Below are 13,075 nucleotides of genomic sequence, written 5' to 3' on the forward strand. Positions count from 1 at the left end.
TCATAGTTCTGTTGAAGTAGGAACTGATAGTTTGAGGCCTGGAAAAAAAAACCAATCTAAATGTAAATAAAAAGTTAAAAAGACGAATAACTACTACAATATCCTTCGAGAATTAGAGGTCACTTCTCGTGACCAGTCGTTGGAGTCGTGGTTTATGACAGCTGACAAGAACGTACTCAACTACCAAGACTTCCTGACTTAATAAAAGTTCCTCCTACTCTGACAGACATGTGGAAATGTTCCAATTACCTCGTAATGACATCCCTTGGCGTACGGCTCATACGAAACATCAGTGGCTGTGTGTACGGTAAATACATCCACAAATGGGGCAATATATATATATATATATATATATATATATATATATATATATATATATATATATATATATATATATATATATACCGAGAGAGGAGACATTTACAGGAACCTTGCGAAGGTGGGCACACACACACACACACACACACACAGCTCACGATGACTATCATCACTGCCAGAAGCACCAGGGTCGTTTTCTGTGCGGAACACTCGTAGAGGCAGCTGGAGTGGGCGTTCCCCAGGCCGATCACTCGTTCCCCTCTTGTTGTGGCTTCACTTTGCATGTTGCTGCTGTCGTGTGAAGATAAAGCCCCCAAACCCTCGAGGTTTACGGTTCCCCACCACAGACACCTTCGCGATCTTTGTATAATTTGCGTTTCTTTTGCCCGTTTCTGTCACGGTGTCTCAAAAACTCGAGTAACGACTTTTAAGTGTTTAGTGTTATCAGGTTCACCTCTGGAAAAGAGAGAGAGAGAGAGATAGACACACACACATACACGTCTTAATTCACCTGTTCTCTCAAAGCGACCCACCTGCAACCCAGGGCCAGCCTGCCCCCACGCCTCACACAAGACAATACACAAGCAAGCCAGTGGTTGTGCTCGCTGCAGGCAGACCCGACCTCCTCCAGCCACCATGCCTTCCTCCCTATGCTGCTGCCTCAAGCCCAGGAAAACCGTGAGTATGGTCATAATGTGCCGTCCCGAACGCCTCGTATAATTGTATGTTTGATAGGCTGACAATGCTACAGTGAACACCATCATCGCCACCACACTTGATGGAATGAACTGTAATAGTGTGACTCACTGTGGCGTAACCGCCTCAATGTACTTGGAACACCGTGTCGTGACTGACCGCTACATTGTGGCTCGTCGTTCTTGTGTACGTACGTAAAACCAATACACAATAGCAACAGGTCACTAGGGGCCTTGCGTGGCTGTTTGTGGAACCAGAACACGTCATAGTACGCGTCTCGTGTGGTAGAAATATGGAAGCTGACAGACGACTGTGTGAGAAATATTTTTATACTTACACAAGTGGAACTAATACTGTACCTGGACTAATACTGTACTTGAACTAATACTGTACCTGAACTAATGCTGTACCTGAACTAATACTGTACCTGGACTAATACTGTACCTGAATTGATACTGTACCTGAACTAATGCTGTACCTAAACTAAACCTGTACCTGGACTAATACTGTACCTGGACTAATACTGTACTTGAACTAATACTGTACTTGAACTAATACTGTACCTGAACTGATACTGTACCTGAACTAATACTGTACCTGGACTAATACTGTACCTGGACTAATACTGTACTTGAACTAATACTGTACCTGAACTAATACTGTACCTGGACTAATACTGTACCTGGACTAATACTGTACCTGGACTAATACTGTACATGGACTAATACTGTACCTAAACTAAACCTGTACCGGAATGAATACCACTCAGTACACCTAACCATACGTAATTACGACTTGACAATCACTCACTGGACCCTGTGTTTATGGCCAGTCAACCAGTACTCTGACCAGTACAGTACAGTATAGTACAGTACAGTACCATACAGTACATTACAGTACATTACAGTACAGTACCGTACAGTACAGTACAGTACAGTACAGTATAGTACAGTAACATCGTATCATAATGACGAGCTTATGGAAGGCTTTCTGAAAATCTGGCAAAATGACATTTACCAAATTGTCTTCAGTTCACATGTTGGGTAGACACACACACACACACACACACACACACACACACACACGATTCCATTGGCAGCCACAAGAGCAACAATGGTTCGCTTAACGTATATACATACGTTGGTGTAGCCAACTATGCATATTCGAATAACGTATCGTAGCGCATCCAGCCAGGGATATATTGCCGTCATGTGGTGCACCCAACCATCATATCAACACATATTTGTGTGTCTATCGTCACACCACGTTAGCGTAGATCCAGCATGATATTAACGTGATGTGGCATCAGTAAACACAACGCGTTGCAGTATGCCTAGCTTGGATCATATTACGGTGTTGTGGCGATGGTGCATCTAACCATAACAATAGCACGTTCTAGTATATCTAACTAACAAAGTTTAAGTTAAATTTTTTCATTACCAGAGAAATACCATTTGTACATCGGGAAAGACTAATTTTACAGGTAGGTTTGTGGAGGTGAGGTTTATATAAAGTAATTGTACCAAAAACATGTAACTCGTTCTCTGATTGATATATATAAGAGAAACATATCCATGATCAAATTAACAAAGTAACACTTTATACACTAATTATTCAATATGACGTAGTAAAGGAACCTGTGGATGTTTGAGGATTAATATCATTATTAAGTTGCATTATTTTCACGTTACGTTAAGAAGAGTTTGTAATTATGAATCTGTAGTTGGAGTCGGTCGGTGCTTCCATAGGAACTAGTAACGTGTCGTCTTTGGGAACAGAAAAAAAAAGAGAAAAAATATTGGTCTCGACTACGTGTACCACAGTGCCTATGGTTGATATCATTTAAGAAATCCTTTTAATATTTTCATCCATTTAGTAGTGCCTTGTATATGAAAAATATGGAGAAATATTTTGATATTTGGTCAATACTGAGAACTTTTAATTCGTGAAATGCTTGTCAGCTTCACTCATATTCTGTTTTTATTTTCAAATGAAGTTATAGTTTTTATTATTCTTTTTTTAAAGTAAGTTATAGTTTTTATTATTCTTTTTTAAAGTTAGTTATAGTATTTATCATTCTTTTTTTAAAGTGAGTTAGTTTTTATTATTCTTTTTTAAAGTAAGTTATAATTTTAATTATTCTCTTTCAAAGTGATTTATAGTTTTTATCACTTTTTTAAGTAAGTCATAGTTTTCATTATTCTTTTTTAAAGTAATTTATAGCTTTTATTATTCCTTTCTAAAGTAAGTTATAGTGTTTATTACTATTTTCTTTAAGTAAGTCATAGTTTTTATTATTCTTTTTTAAAGTATGTTATAGTTCTTATTATTCTTTTTTGAAGCAAGTTATAGTTTTCATTATTATCTTAAAGTGAGTTATAGTTCTTATTATTCTTTTTTAAAGTACGTTATAGTTTTTATTATTATTTTTAAAAGTAAGTTATAGTGTTTATTATTCTTTCTTAAAGTAAGTAGTAGTTTTTATTATTCTTTTCTTAAAGTAAGTCATAGTATTTATTATTCCTTTTTAAACTATATTATGGTATTTATTATTCTTTTTTTAAGTAAGTTATAGTTTTTTTTGTTCTTTTTTAAAGTAAGTTATAGTTTTTACTATTCTTTCTTAAAGTTATAGTTTTTATCATTCTTTCTTAAAGTAAGTTATAGTTTTTATTATTCTTTTCTAAAGTAAGTTATAGTTTTTATTATTCTTTTCTAAAGTAAGTTATAGTTTTTATTATTCTTTTCTAAAGTGAATTATAGTTTTTATTATTCTTTTTTAAAGTAAGTTATAGTATGTATTATTCTTTTTTAAAGGGACTTATAGTTTTTATTATTCTTTTTTAAAGTAAGTTATAGTTTTCATTATTCTTTTCTAAAGTAAGTTATAGTTTTTATTATTCTTTTTAAAGTAAGTTATAGTTTTTATTATTCTTTTTTAAGGAAAGTTATAGTTTCTATTGTTCTTTTTTGTTATAGTTTTTATTATTCTTTTTTTTTTTTTGCATAACGGTTATAGTATTCCTGAGTGTTCTACAAGCACTGCCCTACAGCATTACACGATAAGATATGTGAGGGGTACACGAAGGATGGTAAACACTCCTTACTGACCATGTTGTGAGCATTTTCACGGATCTTATACATTACCATACAAATCTTTGCTAATTTCGACTTGACATTTGCCATCTGTTTCTGCCTTTTTCATTTGTTATCACTTGTTACACCTCGGCACTTAATTGTTAAGCAGTTCGTGTTACCACTACCTTGAATTACATGTTGTTGCAGTGTGTCCACTTTGATTGACCATTGGAAGTGTATGTAATGGGTTGTTATTGACTCTTGATGCTAATGCATTAGAACCAGCCTAGTTATTTACCTTTAAAACTTTATTATGAAATTACAAAACGTAAGAATGTGGACATTTTTCAGTGAGATTCAGTCATTTGGATCATCTGCATATTCCATATATTCTAACTTCTTACTAGCATTAGTTATATTAGTAATGTACACAGGAAAAGAGTGAAGGTCCTAGAATCAAGCCTTGTGGAACATCTGTGTTAATATCAAATTTGCTGGATGATTCATGACTGTATACTACACATGCCGTCTGTTTACTATGAGGAGAATAATATTAAGGTACTTGTATTCATTCCATTCAGCTTTAATCTAATAAAATGCCGTGAATCAAAGGCCCTTGAAGAAATCAATAAAAAAAAAATCATTACAAAATGTTTTTTTTCTTATTCAAGGCTTCAGTAATCTATTCAGTAAAAGGCGATCAAAGTCTTGAAGGAAGCCATGTAATGGTGTTGAAATGATGTTAAATATCTTGGGGCAATGTGACGTGTCTCACATATATACTCCTCCCTCGACTATTTTACATATCACCTACGAATCTCATATGGGTCTATAGTTATTTCTAAAGTCCTCTCTGCCACCTGATTTGAACAGTTGGGTTATACGAGACACTTTCAGAGCAATGTGGGAAGAAAAAATAATGGTCTGCTTAAAGACAAGTTAATGACATGGGTCCAAGTGGGACTCACTATGTGAGAGTAAGACTTTATCACATGTGCAGGATTGTCATCATAACCACACAGTGATCTTGTAGATTATTAACAATGTGCGTCAGCTGGTGTGCGGTGTGAGGTACCAGGACACGTCAGGTGCGCCAGCTGGTGTGAGGTACCAGACACGTCAGGTGCGTCAGCTGGTGTGTGGTACCAGGGCACGCCAGGTGCGTCAGCTAGTGTGAGGTACCAGACACGTCAGGTGCGTCAGCTGGTGTGTGGTACCAGGGCACGTCAGGTGCGTCAGTTGGTATGTGGTGTGAGGTACCAGGACACGTGTCAGGTGCGTCAGCTGGTGTGTGGTGTGAGGTACCAGGGCACGTCAGGTTCGTCAGTTGGTATGTGGTGTGAGGTACCAGGACACGTGTCAGGTGCGTCAGTTGGTGTGTGGTGTGAGGTACCAGGACACGTCAGGTGCGTCAGTTGGTGTGTGGTGTGAGGTGCCAGGACACGTCAGGTGCGTCAGCTGGTGTGTGGTGTGAAGTACCAGTACACGTCAGGTGCGTCAGTTGGTGTGTGGTGTGAGGCACCAGGACACGTCAGGTTCGTCAGCTGGTATGTGGTGTGAGGTACCAGGACACGTCAGGTTCGTCAGCTGGTATGTGGTGTGAGGTACCAGGACACGTCAGGTTCGTCAGCTGGTGTGTGGTGTGAGGTACCAGGACACGTCAGGTTCGTCAGCTGGTATGTGGTGTGAGGTACCAGGACACGTGTCAGGTGCGTCAGTTGGTGTGTGGTGTGAGGTACCAGGACACGTGTCAGGTGCGTCAGTTGGTGTGTGGTGTGAGGTACCAGGACACGTCAGGTGCGTCAGCTGGTATGTGGTGTGAGGTACCAGGACACGTCAGGTTCGTCAGCTGGTGTGTGGTGTGAGGTACCAGGACACGTCAGGTTCGTCAGCTGGTATGTGGTGTGAGGTACCAGGACACGTGTCAGGTGCGTCAGTTGGTGTGTGGTGTGAGGTACCAGGACACGTGTCAGGTGCGTCAGTTGGTGTGTGGTGTGAGGTACCAGGACACGTCAGGTGCGTCAGCTGGTGTGTGGTGTGAGGTATCAGTACACGTCAGGTGCGTCAGTTGGTGTGTGGTGTGAGGCACCAGGACACGTCAGGTGCGTCAGTTGGTGTGTGGTGTGAGGTACCAGGACACGTCAGGTGCGTCAGCTTCTGTGTTTGCTGTGAGGTACCAGGACGCGTCAGGTGCGTCAGCTGGTGTGTGGTGTGGTGAGTAGTGTGAGGTACCAGGACACGTCAGTGAGTGGAGGGGGGGGGTGGAAGTAACTCACTGTAACTCGTCATTGATCATCTGGACTTATTGATCTTCTGATGTTTTCATAATAATGATCAAATGTCACCAACAGTACAATTATGACTGGGCTTTTATCATGTGCTCCACAAAAGTAGATTATTTACTTCACAAAATTGTCATTGATAACCCTCTAAGTTAATCTGGTACTCCTTTGTTCATTATCAAGTTTCTTATCGAATAATCGTCTCTCATTTTGTCATATAATCAGGTTGTCATATAATTAGCTTGTCGTATAGTTAGTTTGTCATATAATCAGCTAGTCATATAATCTTGTCATATAATTAGCTTGTCATATAATCAGCTTGTCATATAGTCAATTTGTCATATAATCAGCTTGTCATATAGTTAGTTTGTCATATAATCAGCTTGTCATCTAATCAGCTTGTCATATAATCACCTTGTCATATAATTAACTTGTCATATAATCAGGTTGTCATATAATCAGCTTCTCATATAATCAGCTTGTCATATAGTCAATTTGTCATATAATCAGCTTGTCATATAGTTAGTTTGTCATATAATCAGCTTGTCATCTAATCAGCTTGTCATATAATCACCTTGTCATATGATTAGCTTGTCATATAATCAGGTTGTCATATAATCAGCCTGTCATATAATGAAAGTTGATAGACTGTGGTAGATGGTACAGCGTGAGCTGTGTAAGTGAAGCTCCATCTGTCATCCCGCTATTTTGCCGGCTATGTCGCAAGGGTTGTGGTGTATGAGATCCATTGGCAAATGCCTAGTCATTAAGTCGTGTCTTATATTGCTATGCCATAATGAGGCAGAATGAGGCAAAACTGAGAATATATTTTTCATCCCAAACTACATCACCGAGTAAGTGAAACATATTCTACGTTTTATTTGTAAAAATAAGAAAAAATATATATCGTTTTATAAGCATAATGTTGCTCGTGAAGTGTAAGAAGGTGTTGATAAATCGAACCGATAGTATATAGACAAGTGATCAGTAATGATAAACAATATGATTTAAGTTATTATAATACAATAATGACATATCACACACACACACACACACACACACACACACACACACACACACACGAGCTGGGGAGACACACGCGAGGTTGAGTCAGAAACACAAACTCTTTGATGATATTTTGTGATCCTGGCTATGATCACAACATGTCTAAGTTCGCCACCTAGCCCAAAAAAATATTGACCTCTACTTAAGGTGTATTAGGTCATGAAACGTTTCGAACTTTTTTTTTTTGACGTAGATTCTTGAACCTTTAACTTTAGGAGGAAGGTTGGAAACATGCGACTCACTGAGCGAAACATAAGGCAGCTGAGCGCTGACCAGTGAGTCTCTCTCTCTCTCTCTCTCTCTCTCTCTCTCTCTCTCTCTCTCTCTCTCTCTCTCTCTCTCTCTCTCTCTCTCTCTCTCTCTCTCTCTCTCTCTCTCTCTCTCTCTCACACACACACACACACACACACACACACACACACACACTCGCGTTACGTCACACGCTGTACAAACAAGTCTGGAATATAACATAATTGTCGCGTTGAATATAACATATCGCGTTGTAGTATATTTAACATGAAATTAACATGATGTGGTTCGTGTGACCATTAGAATAACCCGTTCCAGTGTATCTGTTAAGAGGACACGCTGTAGTATAACCATTACAGTAACGTACTGTAATGGTTCCAGCCATTAATATAACGCGTTGTATTGAATCCATCCTTCAAAATAATGCAGTATAGTGTATCCAGTCAGTGTTATGACGTGCAAAATGTAAAATGACGTGTGTAGTGTACCCACCCATTGACCTAACTTTGTTTAGTGATCCACCCTTTAAAATGGCGTGCTGTAGCGTGTCCACCTATTATTATAACCTAATTTACTGATCCACCCATTAATGTGATGTGATTTAGTGTATCCACCCATTAACCTAAGCTATTTTAGTGATCCACCCATTAATATGACATGATGTAGTGTATCCACCCATTATCATAACCTAATTTAGTGAGTACCCATTAATATGACGTGATGTGGTGTATCCACCCTTTATCATAACCTAATTTAGTGATCCACCCATTGATATGACGTGATGTAGTGTATCCACCTATTATCATAACCTAATTTAGTGATCTACCCATTAATATGACATGGTGTAGTGTATCCACCCATTAGCATAACCTAATCTAGTGATCCACCCATTAATATGACGTGATGTGGTGTATCCACCCATTATTATAACCTAATTTAGTGAGTACCCATTAATATGACGTGATGTGGTGTATCCACCCTTTATCATAACCTAATTTAGTGATCCACCCATTAATATGACATGGTGTAGTGTATCCACCCATTAGCATAACCTAATCTAGTGATCCACCCATTAAAATGACGTGATGTAGTGTGTTCACCTATTATTATAACCTATTTTAGTGATCTACCCATTAATATGACATGGTGTAGTGTATCCATCCATTAGCATAACCTAATCTAGTGATCCACCCATTAAAATGACGTGATGTAGTGTATCCACCCATTATTATAACCTAATTTAGTGAGTACCCATTGATATGACGTGATGTAGTGTATTTACCCCTGATCATAACCTAATTTGGTGATCCACCCATTAAAATGACGTGAAGTAGTGTATCTACCCATTAGAATACCGTGGCGTAATGTATTCAGGCATTAAGATAATGTGATGTATACACCCATTAAAATGATATGATGTATCCAACCATTAGAATAAGGTGATATAATGCATCCACCCATCAATATAACGTGATGTAATGTATCCATCCATTAAAATACATTACTGTATTGTATTCATTCATTAGAATATCGTACTGTAATGTATCTATCCATTAAAATATCTTACTGTATTGTATCCATTCATTAGAATATCGTACCGTACTGTATCTATGCATTAGAATATCGTACTGTACTGTGTCTATCCATTAGAATATCGTACTGTACTGTATCTATCCATTAGAATATCGTACTGTACTGTATCTATCCATTAGAATATCGTACTGTACTGTATCTATCCATTAGAATATCGTACTGTACTCTATCTATCCATTAGAATATCGTACTGTACTGTATCTATCCATTAGAATATCGTACTGTACTGTATCTATCATTAGAATATCGTACTGTACTGTATCTATCCATTAGAATATCGTACTGTACTCTATCTATCCATTAGAATATCGTACTGTACTGTATCTATCCATTAGAATATCGTACTGTACGGTATCTATCCATTAGAATATCGTACTTACTGTATCTATCCATTAGACTATCGTACCGAACTGCATCTATCCATTAGCATATCGTACTGTACTGTATCTATCCATTAGAATATCGTACTGTACTGTATCTATCCATTAATATACCTTACTGTGTCGTCCGGAGGACAGACCTTGACCTGCTGTTCGTCTGTCTCAATAAATCAATAATTAGTTTCAATAACGTGATGCCGGGATGGTCTAGTGTCAGTGGCCGGTCTTGTGCTACGCTCATTCCTTCGCATATCATACGATCGATGTTAGATCACACACACACACACACACACACACACACACACACACACACCAGATGGGGGAGATAAAAGTGTGTTTCAATGGTCGTCATGGATCGTATGTAGTTCACTGGTTTTTAGAAGTTGTTGATAGCCAGGGCGTCATCTTGGCACAGACGACATGTCTCTTTGTCGTCAGCAATTCGTTGCTGTGTATATATGTATTGTGGTGTGAGGGAGGGAGTCGTACACTCTTGGGCCCCTGTCTCTTGATCCAAGATGTTTATATTCGTGTACACTGTCCACATTTACTATATCCCCGGTGTAGTTTATTTCATTATTTCATCGCTCTTCTCCCGTCAGTTACTTCTTTATCAGTGTTCTTATCATTAATTTGTGATCTATGTCACCAGTCTTGTGACAGTACATGTACGGGGTTTATGTTGTGACGTGGAGTAATGCAACCGTTACACACACCTCCAGCCAGAGACTTTAACGTACACACTGTGGTGTACACACTGTGGCGTACACTGTGGTGCACACACTATGGTGTACAAATTGTGGTGGACACACTGTGATGTACACACTATGGTGTACATACTATGGTGTACAAGCTGTGGAGGACATTGTGGTGTACACACTGTGGTGTACACACTGTGGCGCACACACTATGATGTACAAACTGTGGTGGACACACTGTGATGTACACACTGTGGTGTACATACTATGGTGTACAAACTGTGGAGGACACTGTGGTGTACATACTGTGGTGTACACACTGTGGTGTGCACACTGTGGTGTGCACACTGTTGTGTACACACTGTGGTTACACACTATGGTGTACAAATTGTGGTGGACACACTGTGATGTACACACTGTGGTGTGCCACTGTGGTGTACACACTGTGGTGTACACACTATGGTGTACAAACTGTGGTGGACGTGATGTACACACTATGGTGTACACACTGTGGTGTACACACTGTGATGTACACGCTGTGGTGTACACACTGTGATGTACACATTGTGGTGTACACTGTGATGTACACACTGTGGTGTATAGACTGTGGTGTACATACTGTGATGTACACACTGTGTACACAGTGATGTACACTCTGTGGTGTACACACTATGGTGTACAAACTGTGCTGTACACACTGTGGTGTACACGCTGTGGTGTACACACTGTGGTGGACACACTGTGATGTACACACTGTGATGTACATTCTGTGGTGTACACACTGTTGTACAAATTGTGGTGCACATGCTGTGGTGTACTTATTGTGGTGTGCAGACTGTGCTGTACACATTGTGATTGACACACTATGATGTACGCACCGTGATGTACACGCTGTGGTGTACAGACTGTTGTACAAACTGTGGTGTACACATTGTGGTGTACACATTGTGGTGTACACCTTGTGGTGTGCATACTGTGATGTACACACTGTATGTACATTGTGGTGTACACATCGTGGGGTGCATACTGTGATGTACACAGTGATGTACACTTTGTGGTGTACATTGCGGTGTACACACTGTGATGTACACACTGTGATGTACACATTAAGATGTACACACTGTGGTGTACACACTGTGATGTACACACCTTGGTGTGCACACTGTGATGTACACACTGTGGTGTATATTATGGTGTACACATCGTAGGGTGCACACTTTGATGTACACACTGTGGTGTACACATTGTGGGGTGCACACTATGATGTACATACTGTGATGTACACACTGTGGTATACACATTTTGGTGTGCACACTGCGGTGTGCACACTGTAATGGACACACTGTGGTGTACACACTGTGGTGTAAACACTGTGGTGTACACAGTATAGTGTACACATTATTGTGTACACACTGTGGTGTACACACTCTGATGTATACACTGTGGTGTCTCGTCCAGCCTCATTCACTCGCTGTCTGTAGCCTGACCTTCGCTCGCTCAGCCTGGCTGTCTTGTGGTGGTCACCTTCATATCAGAAATTCGTTTTTTTTCTAACTGTTATGTGATTTTTATGTGATACACCCGTCTATAGTTTTATGTGATACACATAAAAGGCCACATTCGTTCACACTCAAGTCTATAGCTGTCATGTGTAATGCACCGAAACCACAGCTCCCTTTCCACATCCAGGCCCCACAGACCTTTCCATGGTTTACCCCAGACGCTTCACATGCCCTGGTTCAATCCACTGACAGCACGTCCACAATGGCATACCACATTGTTCCAATTCACTCTATCCCTTGCACACCTCTCATCCTCCTGTATGTTCAGCCCACGATCGCTCAAAATCTTTTTCACTCATCCTTCCACCTCCAATTTGGTCTCCCGCTTCTCCTTGTTCCCTCCACCTCTGACATATATCTTCTTTGACAATCTTTCCTCACTCATTCTCTCCATGTGTCCAAACCATTTCAACACACTCTCTTCTGCTTTCTCAACCACACTCATTTTATTTCCACACATCTCTCTTACCCTTTCATTACTTTATTTACTCGATCAAACCACCTCACACCACATATTCTCCTCAAACATTTCATTCATAACACATCCACCCTCCTCCGTACAACCCATTCAATAGTCCATGCCTCGCAACCATATAACATTGTTGGAACTACTACTCCTTCAAACATACACATTTTTACTCTCCAAGATAACGTTCTTTCCTTTCACACATTCTTCATCGCTCCCAGATTCTTCGCCCCCTACCACACCCTATGACTCACTTCCGCTTCCATGGTTCCATTTGCTGAAAAGTCTACTCCCAGATATGTAAAACACTTCACTTCCTCCAATTTTTTTCCATTCAAACTCACATCCCAATTAACTTGTACCTTAATCCTACTGAGCCGATTGACCTTGCTCTTATTCACATTTTCTCTCAACTTTCTCCTTTCTCACACTTTTCCAAACTCAATCACCAACCTCTGCAGTTTCTAACACGAATCAGCCTCTACAGCTGTATCATCGGCGAACAACAACTGACTCACTTCCCAGACCCTCTCATCCCCAACAGAGTACATACTTCCCCCTCTCTCCAAAACTCGTGCATTCACCTCCCTAACAACCCCATCCATAAACAAATCAAACAACCATGGGGACTTCGCACATCCCTGCCGCAAACCGACATTCACTGGGAACCAACCACTCTCCTCTCTTC

General features: G+C 39.9%; 1 protein-coding gene across 1 annotated transcript in view; it reads left to right on the plus strand.

The window, feature by feature from the left end:
• Nucleotides 1-939: 939 nt before the first annotated feature.
• Hex-A (Hexokinase A) overlaps nt 940-13,075 on the plus strand; it is a 194,107-nt gene continuing 181,971 nt past the window's right edge. Inside the window, exon 1 of the mRNA XM_071665880.1 lies at nt 940-996. Within this exon, the coding sequence (XP_071521981.1) occupies nt 955-996 (42 nt within the window). The 5' untranslated portion in view covers nt 940-954. The remainder of the gene's footprint in view (nt 997-13,075) is intronic.

This window comes from Panulirus ornatus, chromosome 10 (genome assembly GCF_036320965.1).
Source record: "Panulirus ornatus isolate Po-2019 chromosome 10, ASM3632096v1, whole genome shotgun sequence".
NCBI classification, from domain to species: domain Eukaryota; kingdom Metazoa; phylum Arthropoda; class Malacostraca; order Decapoda; family Palinuridae; genus Panulirus; species Panulirus ornatus.